Below are 17,422 nucleotides of genomic sequence, written 5' to 3' on the forward strand. Positions count from 1 at the left end.
GTCTGGGTGCAAATTTCCGATGTTTAACCTTTTCCTCTGTGCCCCCAGCACATATCTGCTCAGCTGAGTCTCCCATCGTTCTGTCCCTCTGCTCCATGGGGCATCAAGACACAGGGAATTATGCTTGCTTGTCCTAGAGACACCGTCCTGCCCCCTCATGCTCTCGTAGGCCCTGGGGAACCACCCAAGTTACCTGGGTAGGGCATGAGGCCATTGGCATATACAGTCTCTAGGGCAGGGTGCCCGCCAGGGAAGGGCACGACACCTGCAAAGCTGTTGGTGATGGGAGCCATGAGGCCGGGCACGGCGGCAGTGCTGAGCAGTGGGGGGGAGTGCAGTCCTGCAGAGAGAAAAACATCATGAGGAGCCTGGGCCTGGGCCTGGCCCTGCCCACCCGTCCTCGGGCCTCTGGCGGACTCTCACCAGAGGCAGGGGCGATGGGTGTGGCAGGCAGCCCGTTAAGGCTGACAGCGCCGATCTGCTGGATGTGGCAGGGTGAGAAGGCCACGCCAGGGCTCAGGTAGCTGCCTGAGGTGGACAGGACCGTTGTCTGCTGCTGCATGAGCTGGGGGTGGAGAGGGAGTCAAGATGCACAGTCAGGGTGGCACCTGCCCTGAGGTCATAGGTCCCAGGGAGTAACTAGGGGGGTCAGGCTGGATATCTTGGCTGAGGCCAGGGTCAGGGATCAGTGAGGAATTGGGGCTCAGCCTTGGATCAAGGCTTAGTCTAGGATCAGGGCTCAGCCTAGGTTCAGGGCTCAGGAATCATGGCTAATCCAGGGATCTGGGTTCAGTAAAGAATTTGGCCTTGATCAGGGATCAGGGATCAGCCAACACTTAACTCAGTCAGGGTTGGGACTTAGAGGCTCAGTCTGGGTTTGGTCTCAGTTCAGGGTTGAAGCTTGACCTGAATTATTTGGGGGCTGAGCATGGGGTCATGTCAGTCCAAGTGGAGGTTCAGCTTGGGCTCAGGGCTCAGTTTATGGCTGGGGGCCCAGCTAGGTGTGGGGCTTGGAAATCAGTCTGGATATGTGGGCTCAGCCATGGCCAGAATAGGACCCTGAGTCAGAGAGACTGGGCAAGATACAGAAAGATGGGCAGAGAGCCTGGCCGGCGTGGCTCAGTGGTTGAGCATCGACCTATGAACCAGGAGGTTGCAGGCTCGATCCCCCGTAGGGGGCGTGCAGGAGGCAGCCAATTAATGATTCTCATCATTGATGTTTCTATCTCTTTCTTCCTCTCCCTTTCTCTCTGAAATCAATAAAAAATATATTTAAAATAAAAAAAATAAAACAAAGATGGGCAGAGAGGCCAAACCCCTCCACAGAGACTTAGATGGAGAGAGAGAGACTGACTGGATCCTCAGAGTGGTCTTGGAAGTCCCACTGGAGACAACAGCATGTTTTCTGGGGTCACTCACGGCCTGCGCATAGGCACTGTAGGGGCTGAAGGGCAGGGTGAGGGATGGTGTCAGGATGCCCAGCTGGCCCACCATCTGCTGCATGCGCCGTAGTGTTCGTTCCTTGTCTGTGTCGGCAAACTTGACCACCAGGCTGGAGGAGGCACCCTGCAGGAGCAGCCACAAGCAGGAAGGAAAAGAAAGGAGGGAGGTAACCAGGAATCTGGGGTCCCCAGAACCACACTGGCTCTGGTGAGGGCTATAGATAGCAACAGCTGTTGGCCCTGTCCATGAGCCCCTGCTGCAGACTTTGGGCACCACAGCGAGACAATCTGAAGATCAGAGTCCTGGGTCTCGCACTTGACGATGCAACCACCTCTGCACACAGGTGGGGCATCTGGGTCCAGGGGGCTGTGTCTGGGGTACAGTGGAGGACCCTGACTCTCAGGCACACTCCCCAAAACAGGAGGAGCCCTGGCCAGCATGACTCAGTTGGTTGGATGTTGTCCCATGCACCAAAAGGTTTCTGGTTCGATTCCTGTTGGGGCACATGCATGGGTTACAGGCTCCCTAGTAGGGGGTGTGCAGGAGACAGCCAATCAGTGTTTCTCTCTCTCTCTCTAAAAATCAATAAAAAATCTTAAAACACACACACACAGAAGGAGAATCCACCTGCTGGAGAGGAACATGGCGGCCTGGGTGGAGGACCCTATAATTGTCACCTACACCTGAGAACGGGTGAGAATCCGGTCACCAGAGAGGAATGGGGCACAGATGGATAACTGCAAATGGCACCTTGCACCTGAGAACAGGTTAGATTCCCACCATCAGAGAGGTTGACATGCCCCCTTTGATGGAGAGCTCATCACTGCCAGCCCATCACTGGACAGGTCTAAGTATGAGGAAGCCTGACCTGGTGATGAGCTAAATCCTGCCTGTCCAGGGATCAAACTGATGCCTGCTCTTCTAAGACTGCCCTGCACTCCACACCCATTTTCAAGAACTGAGAGGCAAGTTGGTTCTCCAAGGCTGTCTTCCCCATGCAGATTTAGACACTTACATACAGTGAAGATGGTTCCCAGAGCCTCCTTCCTGGGGGTCAGGGCCACCCCAGCGCCTGGGTGGTCCTTCCCAGCCTCACACCACTGCTGACCCACAAGTTCCTGGCTCCAGTCTTGCCTCTGCCCACCCCTACTCTGGCCCCAAAGACATTTCCAACTAAACCTAACCCATTCCCTTCCCTGTCGAACCCCTCTGTGGCTCCCCATGGCCATAGGAGGAATCTGTGTGCCTCAGCCTTGAACTGCAGGCCCCTCTAGCCCATCCTCCCCAGTTCCTCTGGGGCCCCCCATTCCGATCCTGCCTTTGATTTTGTCACTTCCCACACCCTCATGTCCCCCTGCTGGCCTCGGCGAATCCCATCCACCCTCAGGTCTCACCCATCATGTATACTCACAAACATATACACGTACTCTTACACACATTCACTCACCGTGTATGCTCACAGTCATGCATAGCATTCACATATACATGCTCACCATGCATACTCACACATACTTGCCCAAAGCATTCACATACACATGCACAAAATCACACATGTACACACATAAGTATATACAGTCACTATGCACACATAATCATATGCCCTCACCCACACATACACACATGTACTCATCCACACACATAACCCTCACATACACACCTACCGAGGCACATGCATGTACTTGCTCCCCCCACATCACCTGGGCATACTCATGCACTCAACATGCTTGCACACATGTACTCACAGAGACATGCATGCACTCTCACATGCTCTCTTAGACACACACACACACACACATGCAGCCACACACTGACAGTACATTCTTTCACACACATACATTCACACATATGTACAATCACTCAGACACATACACCCACTCACACCATCATCAGGACTGCCCCCTTTTCCACCTATGCCCACTATGAAGAAGAACCAAGGACTACCAGGTGGCTGGGATGGTAGGAACAGGGCCCCCTTACCCCTTTCCCGTGCCCATCACCTTGGCCTAGGGTAGCTCCTACTCACCGGCATGGTCTGGCTGCCATGCAGGGCGTGGATTGCCGCCTGAGCCTCCGTGTGGGAGGAGAACTTCACGAAGGCACAGCCTGCTCCAAGAGAACAGGGAAGAAGCAATGGGGTATTTCTGGGTAGGCAGGCCCACCGGAGCGGGGGCTGGGGACCCCGGATGGCCAGTCAGCATCAGACACATGCAGCCAGAAAGTCAGACATCTGGACACAGAGCCAGCCAGCCATTTGCTCAGACAGAGAGCTAGACAATGAAGGATGAGACAGTAAGAGAAGCACACGGCCAGCCATGGAGTTAGACAGTCAGCCAATCGGCCATCCATTTAGTCAGAAAGCCAGCCAGCCAGATAGCTGTTTGTCAAACCCACAATCAAGCGATGGGACAGGCTTAGAGAACACCCACCAGCCACCAACACTAGGAGATCCAGAGTTGTAATCAGATGTGCAGATTTAAAGTGACAAACCATGAGACACGGATGCAGAGAGATACGGTCCTGTGCACACCCAGGCAGAGATGCACTCAGACCCAGATGGATAGATGCATGTGACCAGAGTTGGAGAAATGGGGATAAGTCACCATACAAAGGCAGACCCAGCCGATCAATCACATGAGCAGAATGGACAGATAGCCAGAAACCACCAGACACACGAAGACCCATACAGAAGTGGTCATTTGGATACCCAGCAGGAAGAGTCAGAGACAGGGATGCAGGAGGAGTGATACTCAACCCTAGTCACATACAGTCACATGGGCAGACAAGAAAACATGTCTTTGGAGGTCATTAAACAATCATTCCTAGAGGGTACAGCCATATAGGAACGGTGGAGTACCTACACAGAACACAGGCAAATCCAGGTGGAGACAGGCATCCCCAGCTGGGCAGGGGCAGCTAGGAGGACCAGTCTCCACCCACCCGCCAAAGCAGCTGGCCCCGCCCACCCTCGGGCCCCATCCACCAGTGCGGCGTCGCGCGGGCCCCGCCCCGGGATCCAACCCCGCCCGCCTCGGGCGCCGCCCTGCCCCGCTCTGTCCCCAGCCCGGCCCCCAGAGGCAGCCCCGACTCGCGCCTGTCACCTTTGCTGCTGCCATCAGGCCCCCGGAGCACCGTGCACTCGTCTATGACCCCGAAGGGCTGGAACAGCCGCAGCACGTCCTCCTCCGATTGCTGCTTGTTCAGCATCCCCACAAACAGCTTCCGGTCCCCTGTGGGCGGAGACACCACCTCAGACAAGTCCTGGCTTGAAAGCCTCCGGGAATTTCTCCCCTGGGCCCAGTTCTGCGCGCGCGAAGGAGGTGACAGCCGGGCGCTGGCTGCCCTGAGTCTCTCCCACGTTCCTGCACGATCCCATCTTCATGCCTTTGCTCACGCAGTGCCTCCCCCCCCCCCCCCCCCCAACGTCTGGAATGTCCTTCCTTCAATCCTTCGGGGCGTCTGCACCACTGCTCCCACCTCCCAGTACAGATGGGCTCTCCCTCCTGTGGTCTCAGAGAGCCCACACAGAGTACCTACCAGGGTTAGGAACTACCTTGCCCGGCCTAGGTCCCTGTCGGCCTATCTGCCTTCTAGATTCTACAGGGAGGGGTGAGCGCTGATGGCCTCTGCATCCTCACCGCGCCCAGCAGAGCCCCCTGCCCAACCTGCCGGGGCTCGGGGCCCGGGGCTCGGGAGGGACTAGGCAATCAATGTTTGTTGAAGGAGTGAGGCCTGTGTGAGCACAGGACCAAGTGCCTGGGCAGCCTGCAGTCCCCAACAGGTGGAGCTGGAGCGGGTGCCTGGCTGGGACCTGCCCAAGTCTAAGGCCAGGGGCCAGTCTGGGCCACCCTCTCCTGTGTGAGGCACCAGAGCCCTGCCCCTGGGGTAGTTGTGCTGCTCCCCTGTAATCAGGAACAGCGGCAGCTTCCTCTCCCCTAGACAGTAAGATGGGTTACTATGGAGACCAGTTTTCTGGCAGCTGTCACTCATGGGGTGGGAGGGAGGGAGAAACACAGGAGCAGAGAGATTGGCGAATCAGGAAGAGAAAGACATATGAGAGTGAAACAGAGATAAGCAAAGAGAGGCGCAGAGAGCAGCAGAGAGAGAACCAGAGACAGGAAGGAAAAAGATAAGGAGAGAGACAGAGATATGGTGGGAGAGGGAGCAAGAGAGAGGACAGAGATGGAGACATGCAAACCCCCGCTCTCCAGTCCCTGACCCACACCGCGGCCAGGTTGGAGAGTCTGAAAACAGGCTCCAGCCCATCCTGGCTTCACCAGGCTCTTACACATTTCACGCTCCAGGGGTCCTAACAGCCCTGTCCCACATCAGAGCTGTAATCAGATGTGCAGAACCAGATGTCCCACCCTGTCTCCGGTCATCCCCTGGCTGGCTGTTCTCCCTCAGCCCCCAACCCACTTGAGATGGGGAGGAGGGACAAACATCTCCGAGAATTCTTGAATCCCACTGGGGACAGCCAGCTTCCCCCTCCATGGGCACACCTCTGCCACACCGTCCAGCCCCTGCAGACACCAGGCCCCAACCTGCACGCCCACAGGCCCGCCTGTTACAGTCAAGCTCACACACTTGAACATACATGCCCACGCACAGGCTGGGTGTGCGGCGGTGCACGCACCCCCACTACGCCAGCCTCAGAAACACGCATGCATATGTGCACATACTTGCACCTGTCTGCACACAGGTGTGGCCAAGTATGCATACTTATATACACAGACATACCCACTTGTCCAGACATGCAAACGTTCATACACACACATACACACAACCCCAAAAATCAATCCACAGCCCTTCAGGGACCCCATCCCCTCTGCGTCTGAAGATCCCCATTACTGATCTCTGAGGGGAATCAGGTATTTCAAGCTCCAGGGGAAAGTAGCTGCACCTGGCCTGTGGCCCTGAGGTCGGGAAGAGGGGACAGAGGCCCTGCTTCCTGTCTCCACCCCATTGGTGTGTGAGCAGGCAGGTGACTACTGCAGCCTTTTGTGCAGGGACCTTCCCTTCCTCCCCCATTCCTCCACCAACCCCCAGCCTGGAGGTCACGGAGAGATGACAACTACCTCCACGACTTTCGCTGTCCGCAGGCTTCACCTGGATTGGCCGTGCCATCTGTGGGAAAAGGGGGTGGGGAGAGGTCAAGGTCAGCAGCTGGAGCAGCGTGGGTAGAAACTTTGTCTGAGCTCTGCCAGGCAACCCTGCCTACCTCCCCAGCCTCAGCATCCCACCAACCACCCGGCAGCAACGAACACTCCACTCAAACCAAATAATACATGGTCCCACCCACAGGACTTTGCTCACGCTGTCTGGAAAACTCTTACTCAGCCTTTAAAACCCAGTGACAATATCCCTTCCGCCAGGAAGCCTCCTTGCCTCCCCAAGTGCCATGAACTGTTTACAAAGATATCCCAACTCCGCCAGTCCCTGTATGTGATGTGACTTTGTGGTTCCTCTCATAGAGAACTGGGATTTATTTTCCTTTTGCCTCCGCACTTGGCCATGTGACTTGCTCTGACCAATAGAATGAGGTGGAACTGAAGTTGTGGGAGTTCCAACCTTGGCCTCAAGAGACCCTGCAGCTGCCACACTTGAGACGCTGAGATTACCAAGTCATTCCAGGTTATGCTGGGGCAACTATGGGAGGATGGCAGCCGTCACGCACAGAGAGACCCCACTGACACACAGCACCTAGGAGTGAGGCCGTCCTGACCCAGCTTGCCCCAGTCAGGACCCAACTGATTGCAGCTGCATGAATGACCCCAGGAGAGACCAGCAGAAGAACTCCCCAGCTGACAGGTTGGGATTACCAACCCACAGAATCACGAATAAATAAAATGACTGGGGTGGGCCCTAGCATGTTTGGCTCAGTGGATAGAGTGTCAGCCTGTAGACTGAAGGTCCCAGGTTCGATTCTGTCAGGGGCACATGCCTGGTTTGTGGACTCGGCAGCCAATTGATGGTTCTATCCCATCATTGATGTTTCTATCTCTCTCTCCCTCTCCCTTCCTCTCTGAAATCAATAAAAATACATTTTAAAAAAATGATTGGGATGGTTTGTTACTCAGAAGTAGCTGACCGATATACCAAGACTGCTATTTTTAGTCAGCTCCCCAAGCCTTGGTGGGAGCACTGTCACACCTGAGTGGACCAGCCTGGATTCATTGTTCTGGACTCTTCTATCCCCTGCCCCTGGCCCTGAAAATGATGTTCATTAGGAGAAATCCACCCCCTAATTCCCACCCCCACACTTACCCAGGCATGGGTATGAGGTAAGCTAATGTGAATATTTGACAACAGACTTGAGGGATGTAGGATGGGGGTGGCATTTACTTCTCCGCTGATCCTAGGACAGAATCCTCCTCCCAACCTGGTATCTCTGGTGAACTCCTACTCATTCTTCAAATCCCAACTCAAAAGCCCCCAAGTGGGCAACCCTTCCCCTCTCTGGGTTCCCTCCTCCTCTGCCTCAGGGCAGCACATATCTAGTGTTGCTCGTCTTCCTCCAGACTGGGGACACAGCATCACCCCACACAGGGCCGCGTACATGGGAGATTCAGAGGAGCCCACTGAACTAAGCTGACCAGGAGAAAGGGGTCAACACCCACCAGCACAGAAAGACACCTGGTCCCTCCCCAAGAGGAGTGGGGGCAGTGAGTGCTGTTCTAGGTCAGACCATCTTGGAGTAGATCCCCACCCACCCAGAGAAGGTGCTAGATAAATGTCATGTTCTAATCATAGTGCAGCTGCCCAGCAAGCTCAAGAGAGAGACACGGTTTTCACCCCATTTTATAGATGTCAAAATCAAGGCCCAGAAACGTTATTTACTATACCCACCAAGGCCATGGTAGATGAGTTGAGGCACCAGGAGTCCTAGAAGTCAAATTTAGAGATCTTTCCGCCCACTCCCATGAGCAGAGACCTCTCTCCAACTTTAAAACCCCTCTGTCTTCTTCCCTCTGAACTCCCTCCCCTTCTCTCAAGACCCTGTCCCAGCTCTGAACCCCCCCCTCATTGATCACCCTTTCCCTGAGTCCCTCCCCTCGTTGATTCCCCTCCCCCCTCTAGCTTACCTCCCCTTTCTGAGTTCTTTCCTTCTCTCTGCTCCCCCCCCCATCTGAGCCCCTCCCACATCCCCCTTCTCTGAAAGTGTGTCCCAGGCACATATGGGCCTGGCTGCCTCAATCTGAACTCAGCCTTGGAGCTCCAGAACCAGAGAGATCTCAGCCCCCCCAATCCAGTGTCCCCAGTTCCGGTGCCCAACCAATCTGCCACCCAGCCACACCCTCAGAGGAAAAGGGGAACATTTCTCCCCTCCCTCACCACACACACACACACACTGAGCCTTCTCCACCTGGGTACCACACCCAGCTAGCTGGAGGCAGGAGGGGAGATGATTTCCACCAGATGGGACCAGATTCTGGGCTGGGGGCAGACTGAGGTGGTGAAAAAAAAATGGGGAAAAAGGGGCACCTGAGCATCATCCTCCTGCTTCCCCACCCCTCCCACCTCACCTCCACTGGCCCTCACCTCTTCCCCCCTCCCAGCACCTTGGGCAGATGAGGATGGGGTTGCCAAGGCAACACTGATTCACCACATGGAAGCTGGCAATTGTTGTTACCATGGAAACTGCCTCTTAGGGGCGAGCCTAGCTCCTGCCTTGCACAAAAGAGATATTTAAATATAATCTTCTAGAGATGGATGAGCCAAGAGAGGGAACAAGGGAGGGGGCCACGAGGAGGGAACCTGCCCCCAGCACAGCACCCTCACCCCTCACCCCATTCTCATGGCCTGGGTACCTGCTCACCAGCTGCGCCTTCAGCGGCGGCTGCAGAGCCTGGGATCTCTCACCTCCTGCTGGAAGGCTCCTTCCCCCTCCAGGGTCAGCTTGGCAGCAGGAGGAGGTCCGGGTCTGCTCCCAGAAGCCAGGTGGGCAGCCCCCTCCTCTCCAGTCCCCTCCTCAAAAGCCGAGGCCTGAAGGCCCAGCTATCCACACCCCACAGCCCCGTGCCCCGCCTCACCCACCGGCCTAGAGGCTCCCACCAGGCTGGCTGGCATCCATGTGCTGTGGCCCGCACTGCCGGCCCTGGGCGCACAGGGGCGCATACGCAGCAAGAAAGCTGAGGCCCAGCGCCTCACTCCCTGAGCCCCACTCCCAGGCAATCCGCCAGCCACTGGCCAGGCCCTGCCCGCCCACTGGAACCCTGAGAAGGTGTGCCAGGGGAGCCAGGTCTCCCCATACCCCCACCTCTCCCGTCACCCCTGCCCACCCTTCTGCTTCTGCCCACCTCCTTCCAGCTTCCTCTTTCCATCTGCCCCACCAAGGTCTCTGCTGAGTGCCCTCTCTCCCTCCTCCACCTCTGGCTCCCAGTGTTGCATCGCTTCCCTCCCTGCGCTCTCCCTTCCTCTTTTCATTTATTCAACAACGTCCCCGTGTGCCTCATACTGAGTAATGTTGCAGTCCCAGGGAGGACCCCGCTTGTCTGGTGGAGGGGGAGACAGAGGCAGATACAGACCCTCCCCGACTCATAGGGTCAGGGTGGGGGCAGAGGGCAGAATCAAGGGCTGGAGAGCCTAGAGCCGTGGTTGGCAAACTGCGGCTCGCGAGCCACATGCGGCTCTTTGGCCCCTTGAGTGTGGCTCTTCCACAAAATACCATGGCCTGGGCAAGTCTATTTTGAAGAAGTGGCGTTAGAAGAAGGTTAAGTTTAAAAAATTTGGCTCTCAAAAGAAATTTCAATCGTTGTACTGTTGATATTTGGCTCTGTTGACTGATGAGTTTGCCGACCACTGGCCTAGAGCAAAGAACAGTGAAGAGCCACAGACTGCTGGGGCTGCACTGGAGATGGAAAATCTGTGGTGGGTTTTGAAGTGAACAGGAGTTTGAGGGAGAGACTTTCTCAGGTTGGAGCAATATGAATATCCACTGCCTCATTCATCTCCAAACCACTTTATGAGATGGAAACATTCCCATTTTATGGATGGGCAAATCAGAAAGAGAAAGAAGAAGGTCAGAATCAGAGGCTCAATCTCCTGCGGATTTCCTCAGGGTCCTCTGGGGACCCAGCCACGCTCCTGTGGGCTGGGGCTCTGGGAGTGTCTGTGTTTTGGGGTGGGCACACAGGAAGTGCCTGGGGTCCAGTCCTTGCTCTGCCCCCCAGCTTTGGCTGAGTGACTTCAACCAAACCATACACCATTGGGAAAACAGAACCCCTTCGTCTGACCTGTGTCTATTACAGGGAGGAAACTGCGGCCACTGCAGGGAGGGCCTGCAGGCGGAGTCTCCAGTGGTCAGGCGGGGCCCCGAGGAGCCGCCTGGATTGGCAAAGCTGTGCCTTTAGAAGATGTGGGGACTCCAGGAGCCCCAACTGGGTTGTTTCTGGGCATGTGGAAAGGAAGCAAGGTGGACCCCCCCACTCTGGGCTGCCCACGCCACCATTCCAGCCTCCGCCTCTCCCACTTGGGCCCAGACCACGCCCCTCTCCACATCTAGATGCTGCCACGGCTCCCTATTGCCCTTGGGGCAGCATGTCAGTTCTTCAACCTGGCATTCGAGCCACCTTGGCCACTCAGGCCCAGGCACTCCTCCCATGTCCCCGGGACACTGCTGTTGCACTAACTTGGCTGGAATGCACCCCGTTCTCACCTTGAAGAGAACCCCTCAAATTCTACCTCCCCCTGAAGCCTTCCTCTCACTATCTATCTGCTTTGGTTGCTTTGCCCAGACCTTGCTTTGATCAAGGCACAACCCCCAACACTCCTCCTCTCTCTCTCTCTCTCTCTCTCTCTCTCTCTCTCTCTCTCTCTCTCTCTCACACACACACACACACACACACACACACACACTGTTCCTCTTTTGGGTGAGCTTCTCAGGGCAGGGCTGAGGGTCTCAGTGCCTCCTTGTCCAAAAAGACCCAGCACAGAATTCACAAATAGCTGACATGGGACGAGGCAAGACCTATGACTTTCACAGACAGCAAAACCTAGGTCCTGTCCCCATGGGCACAAAGCAAGCGGGAAATGTGCTGGGCACAATGCTCAGCAGGGGAGGTAACCCAAGAGTCCGTGCCAGGCCATGTCTACACTATCCCCCCTTCTTGGGAAGCAAACAGGCTTGGAAAGGCAACACGACTGGCCAGGAGTCCTAAAGCTTGTCTTGCCTTGGATAGTCCAGTCATTCATTCAGCATAGATTTACCAAGTTCCCACCGTGTGCTTAGCACTCCTCTGTGCCAGGTGCCCCCACAGCTGAACAGACAAACACATCCCTTTCAGAGGTGCTCAGAGAAGCAGTAGGGTGGCTACCAGATCCGGGGTGTCCCTTGCCCTCCAAGACCTTCATGATGAAAAAGATGGTGTTGCCTTAAAAGTCTTAGAGACAGCAGCTGGCCACACTGGTCTCCGCTGCCCCGTGGCACCCATTCCACGGCCAGGAACCCCAGCCTGGGGTTTGACAGCCCCGCTGAGGTCCTCTGCTGGGCTCTGAGGCACTTGCCCAGCCTGGATTCAGGGTCCTCGGTCCATTCGGGCTCTATTCTGGGATTCTGTTGTATTCAATTTAGGATCCTATTCCAGAACGCTGAGGTTTGATTAAGTTGTGTCCCCCACGGACCCTACTGGCACGAGGAAGGAACTGGAAAGGGGGGTCATTCTTACTTCAGAAAGAGCATCGGGGAGGGGGAGCTCGGCTGCTTCATGGTGTGGGGGCACCGGGCAAGCAAGTGACCGGCTCGCTCCCTTCCTGGTTTGGCAGAGGGGAGACGGCGGCGCTCATGCAGGTCACCCAGCAGGGTGAGAGGCCTGCAGCTGTATCTCTCACTTTTTTCAAGAGATAAAAAGACAAGTGTCCACTGTACAATGCCTACCCCAACTCACACATGCACATGGGGATTTGCGGGGTGGGAGGGCAGTGCAGGGACAGGAGCGATGGTGGCTGTCTTCATTTCTAGAGTGATTCAGCTCTGGCCCCTCACTCCCTGCTGTGTGTGCAGGCACAAGAGCCGGCAGGGTGGGTTTCCCAGCACGAGGTGAACCTCCTGAGGCTCCATCTTTTGGTGGAGACCCCTTGGGGTGAGGGGGCTCAGACTTCAGTGTTCTGATGCAGCTGACAGGTGAGGGGGCCTTCTGCCCCAGCAGTCCCCTTCCACCGTGCAGTCTGCAAAGGAGCCTCCAGATCTGGTTCTGAAAGGCTGATCCCACATCTGTGGGTGTCCTCAGGGGAGGGTGGCTTACCCGGAAAGTCAACCCCTTAGCTAATCAGAAGCCAAAGGTACACGCACTTAGGGAGGGATCAGAGCTTCTGGGCATGTGCCCACCAGAACCAAAACACGGAAAAGGATCTCTATTTCCAACAGCAAAAACGAAGAAACAACCCAAATGTCCACCAACAGGAGGATGAACAAATACATTGTGTACTCATGTCGTGGAGTGCTACACGGCAATGAAAAAGCACCCGTTACAGGTGCGGGCGATGCTGACTCTCGTTAGCATCGCACTAAGTAGAAAAATGCAGATGGCTTTACATATAATATGATTCCATTCATATTGGGTTAAAAGAAAAACAGGCAACAGCCAGCTAATATTTTAGCAATGCATCGATAAGTGCTGAGACCATGGAGAGAAGCAGGGGCTGGGAACCAGAAAGGTCAGAAGAGTGGCTCCTCCAACAGAAAGAGAGAGGCTGGGCTTGAGACGTGGGATGGGGATCCCTGGGGTGCCACTGGTGTAGTAACAATGGGGGTGCTTGCTTTATCGTCGTTGGTGTTGCATGCACGTTTCTCTAAGTGTGTGGTATTTCGCAAACTTTAAGAAATAATCTTTAAAAATCATGCTGTACTCCTGGAGGCTGCTTCCCAGGGGTCCCTGCATCCTCAGGGTCCAACTCTGAGCCACCTCCCCCTTATTTATCAAACATCAGCTCTCACCTCCCGGAGGATAGGGACGGGATTGCAGGAAACTGAACCAGACAAGCCAGAGGTTCAAGGCCTGTGGAGGGGGAGATACAGCTGCAGGCCTCTCACCCTGCTGGGTGACCTTCCATGGGTCCCTCCTACCCACCATCTCCTCTCTGTCAGCCCTCCTGGTGGACATGCCTTTGGATGAGGGGCCCCAACAGTGCTGGGTGGGGGCCCCAACAGTGATCATTCACACCCCAGGCTCCATGTGGAGGCTGAGGAAACTGAGACCCCGAGAGGAGAGGGTATTGCCTGAAACTCCTCACCTCCCAACAGTGAGCTGACATCAAAGAGAGACCTCGATCCCTGCAACCCAGATACATAATAACACTGCATCGTGTTCCTGGGTCTAGAACATTCTGGGTCTGTGCTATCCAACATGGTAGCTGAGTCCTGGCCTAGGATACTCTAGGACTGCACTATTCAGTAGGCTAGCAGGCTCCTAGTCTAGAACATTCTAGGTCTGCACTCTCCAATAGAGAGTGTTCTAGCTGGGCCCAGTCTAGAGCATTCTGGGTCTGTGCTAACACAGTAGCCAACCTCTAATATAGAACATTCTAGATTTGATCTGTCCAATGTGGTAACCACCAGCCACATGTAGTCACTTAAGTTAAAGTTTACATTTATTAAAATTAAATGACATTAAAAATTCAGTTCCTGAGTCATATTTGCCACATTTTCAAGGCTCAGTAGCCACGTGGACCTAGTGGCCACCATACTGAACAGCACAGACAGGACATGCCCATCATGGGAGAAAGCTCTATTGGACAGCACGCATCTAGAATGGCAAATTACAGCCTTATCCTGAGCCCCCTGCCTGTTTTTGTAAATAAAGTTTTATTAGCACACAGCCACACCCATTCATTGGCATGTTGTCTGAGGTGACCCTGGGCTTAGAACATTTTAGAACCATACTGTCCAATAAAATAGCCACCAGCCACATGTGGCTATGAAGCCCTTGAAATGAGGCTTGTGTGACTCGGGAATGGGATTTCAAAATTTGTTTAATAATAATTAATAAACTGTATTGACTGCCTGTTGAAATAATAAGATTTTAGAGATGCTGGGTGAAAATGAAATATAGCATTAAAATTCATTTTACCTGTTTCCTTTTCCTTTTTAAAGGTTGCTACTGGAAATGTTAAATGCTGCGTGTGGCTTGCGTTATATTTCAGTTAGCACTGCTCGCCAGCTCTTCTCCCTAACCAGGATTTATCTACCTGGGCACTATTGGCTTGGGGTACCTAATTCTTTGTTATGGGCCGTCTTGTGCCCTCAGGGTGTTGAACAGCATCCTACAGATGCTACCCACAGCATCTCCCAGTCTTGGCCATGACAAATGTCCCCAGACATTGCCCAGTGTCCCTTGGGAGCAGAATCGCCCTGGGTTGAAAACTCCTCCTAACCTAATATAAACTCTTCCGTTAGACCACAGAGGCTCTCGTGTGTTCTCAACAACACATCGGGCACGTTCCTGCCTCCGAGTCTCGGTACACTCTGTCCTCACGCCACCCCCATCTTCATCTCCATCTGCCACCATCCTCCCCATCTCTCAAAACTCAGCCCCGAGGCTCCCTCCTCCAAGAAGCCATCCTGTTTGCTCTCTACTGAGTCTGCCATGCAGGCCAGCTGCTTCTCCCTGGCGACGCTGCCCCAGGTCGCCCTTGCATCTGGACGTTTATTTTGTGCTAACCTTCTGTAGCGGGTTGAATGATGGTCCCCCTAAAATATACCCAAGTCCTAACCTCCGGAACCTGGGAATAAAATGAGACCTTATTTGGCCCTAGCCAGAGAGAGCATCGGCCTACGGACTAAAGGGTCCCGGGTTCTATTCTGGTCAAGGGCACATGCCCGGGTTGTGGGCTCAATCCCCAGTAGGGGGCCTGCAGGAGGCAGCCGATCAATGATTCTCTCTCATCATGTATGTTCCCTCTATCTCTTCCTCTCCCTTCCTCTCTGAAATCAATAAAAATATTTTTAAACAAAAAAATAATCATAATAAAATGAGACCTTATTTGGAAAAGGGGTCTTGATGAATGGAATTAAATGACAGCTCTAGAGATGAGTTCATCCTGGATGAATGGTAAGCCCTAAATCTAATGACAGGTGTCCTTATGAGAGAAAGGCCGGGGCATTGGAGAGATGCAGACACAGAGGATAAGGCCCAGTGACAACGGAGGCAGGAACTATTGGAGTAATGAGTCTACAAGCCAAGGAGCTTCTGGCAGCCACCAGAAGCTGGGAGCGTCATAGAAAGGATTCTCCCAGAGGGAGTGCAGCCTGCTGTCACCTTGATTTCCGATTTCTGGCCCACAGAACTGTGAGACAATATATTTTCGCTGCTTCAAGCGTCATGGTTTGTGGTGCTTTGTTAAGCAGCCCCAGGACTCCAGTAGTTGGAAGGAGGGTTTTGAAAATTGAAATCAAACCAGGTCATTCCCCTGCTTGCCACCCTCCCATGACCCCAGCTTCCCTTGGAATAAAATCCAAACTCCTCACGTAGTCCTGTCCCTTCGTCTTCCTCATCCTCCTTCCGCCCTCCTCCTCACTCCATGGCTTCACTCTGCTCATCTCCTCGATGCTCCTCAAAGGCACTGAGTTTGGTCCAGCCTCGAGGCCTTTGTACTGGCTGTGTCCCCTACCACGGGTGCCCTTTCGGCAGATAGGCCCCCTCCCTCCCTCAGGTCATCAGGTTGCCTCCTCAGAGAGGCCTTCCCTCACCACCTGGTTTATCTGTAACCCACTGGGCTGGCACACCCCAGACTTCCTGTTCCCAGCATTGATGGATACAGGTGCCAGCATTGATGGATACAGGTGCCCCAAGCAGCTCTGGAATGCTTTTGATGCTGAAGGGTCTCTGAGAATTCCGGAGAGAATGGCAAGCCCCACCCCCAGAGCCACGAATCTCACTGTGGTTCCTTCACTTGCCATCAGGAGTTGCTGCCTGGAGATCAGGCTCACTTGGCTCAGGGGACCTCTGCCCACCCAAAGAGGACAGGGCTGAAAGAGAGACCTGGCAGGTACAGAGCCTGGGCCGGCCTCCCCTTGGGATAGAAATCCTGCCCAAGCAACCCCCAAATCATGGGGCTGAAGCTCTATTTGCTTTGATGTCCTTTAACACACTAGGCACAGTCCTGCCTCAGGGCCTTTGCACATGCTGCTCCCGCTGCCTGCTAAGGCTTCCTCATCTTCAGGTCTCAGGCCAATAACACTCATACCCTCAACCAGTGCCACCTGCATGACCGACCACACATCACCACTCTGGTGTGACGCTTGGGCCCAATATGCAGTAGGCACTCAATAAGTGCTCACTCTGGTGATCATTCCTATCCCTCTGAACCTTATACCTCTTTCTGAGTCAAGACACTGCTGATCCCAAGAAGGGCCTTGGCCTTCCCCAGGCTGAGAGCCACCCCTCTGTTCTCCCCCCGCCCCAGACAGCATCCAGACTCACCCCGGGCAAGGTCTTCTGTTCGTGCAGAGCAGTCTGAGCTTTGATGGCAGAGTCCCTGGCACAGTAAGTGAGGAAGGCACAGCCTGGAGGGGAGAGAATGGGGTGTTAAGAGGAAAGGATGCTATACACCCATGTTCATTCACAGCAGCATAATTCACAACAGCCAACAGGTAGAAACCACCCAAGTGTCCATGGATGGATGAACGGACAAACAGGGTGGGCCATCCACACAGTGGAATATTATTTACTCTTTTAAAAAGGGTGACACCTGCTATGACATGGATGGACCTTAAGGACATTTTGCTCACTGAAGTAAGCCAGGCACAAACGGGCAAATATTGTACAATTCTACCTATAAGAAGTCCCAAGGGAGTCCACTCCGTAGAGACAGACAGTAGACCTTGTCAGGGGCTGGGGGAGGAGGATGAAGAGTTCATGTTTAGTGGGGACAGAGTTTCAGTTTGGAAAGTTGAGAAGGTCCAAGAGGAGGATGGTGGTGATGGTGGTACAGCAATGTGAATGCACTTAATGCCACTGAACTATACACTTAAAAATGGCTAAGA

The 17,422-nt window shown here is 54.3% G+C and overlaps 1 protein-coding gene across 1 annotated transcript in view; it reads right to left on the reverse strand.

Moving 5' to 3' along the window:
• Positions 1–17,422, reverse strand: part of CELF5 (CUGBP Elav-like family member 5) — a gene marked incomplete at its 5' end in the record, with an annotated part of 44,029 nt that overhangs the window by 10,879 nt on the left and 15,728 nt on the right. The window contains 7 exons of the mRNA XM_079770137.1: positions 194–340; positions 424–565; positions 1,420–1,566; positions 3,467–3,546; positions 4,542–4,670; positions 6,516–6,567; positions 16,860–16,942. Coding sequence (XP_079626263.1) covers positions 194–340; positions 424–565; positions 1,420–1,566; positions 3,467–3,546; positions 4,542–4,670; positions 6,516–6,567; positions 16,860–16,942 — 780 coding nt within the window. The remainder of the gene's footprint in view (positions 1–193; positions 341–423; positions 566–1,419; positions 1,567–3,466; positions 3,547–4,541; positions 4,671–6,515; positions 6,568–16,859; positions 16,943–17,422) is intronic.

This window comes from Cnephaeus nilssonii (genome assembly GCF_951640355.1).
Source record: "Cnephaeus nilssonii genome assembly, chromosome: 5".
Taxonomy (NCBI): Eukaryota; Metazoa; Chordata; class Mammalia; order Chiroptera; family Vespertilionidae; genus Cnephaeus; species Cnephaeus nilssonii.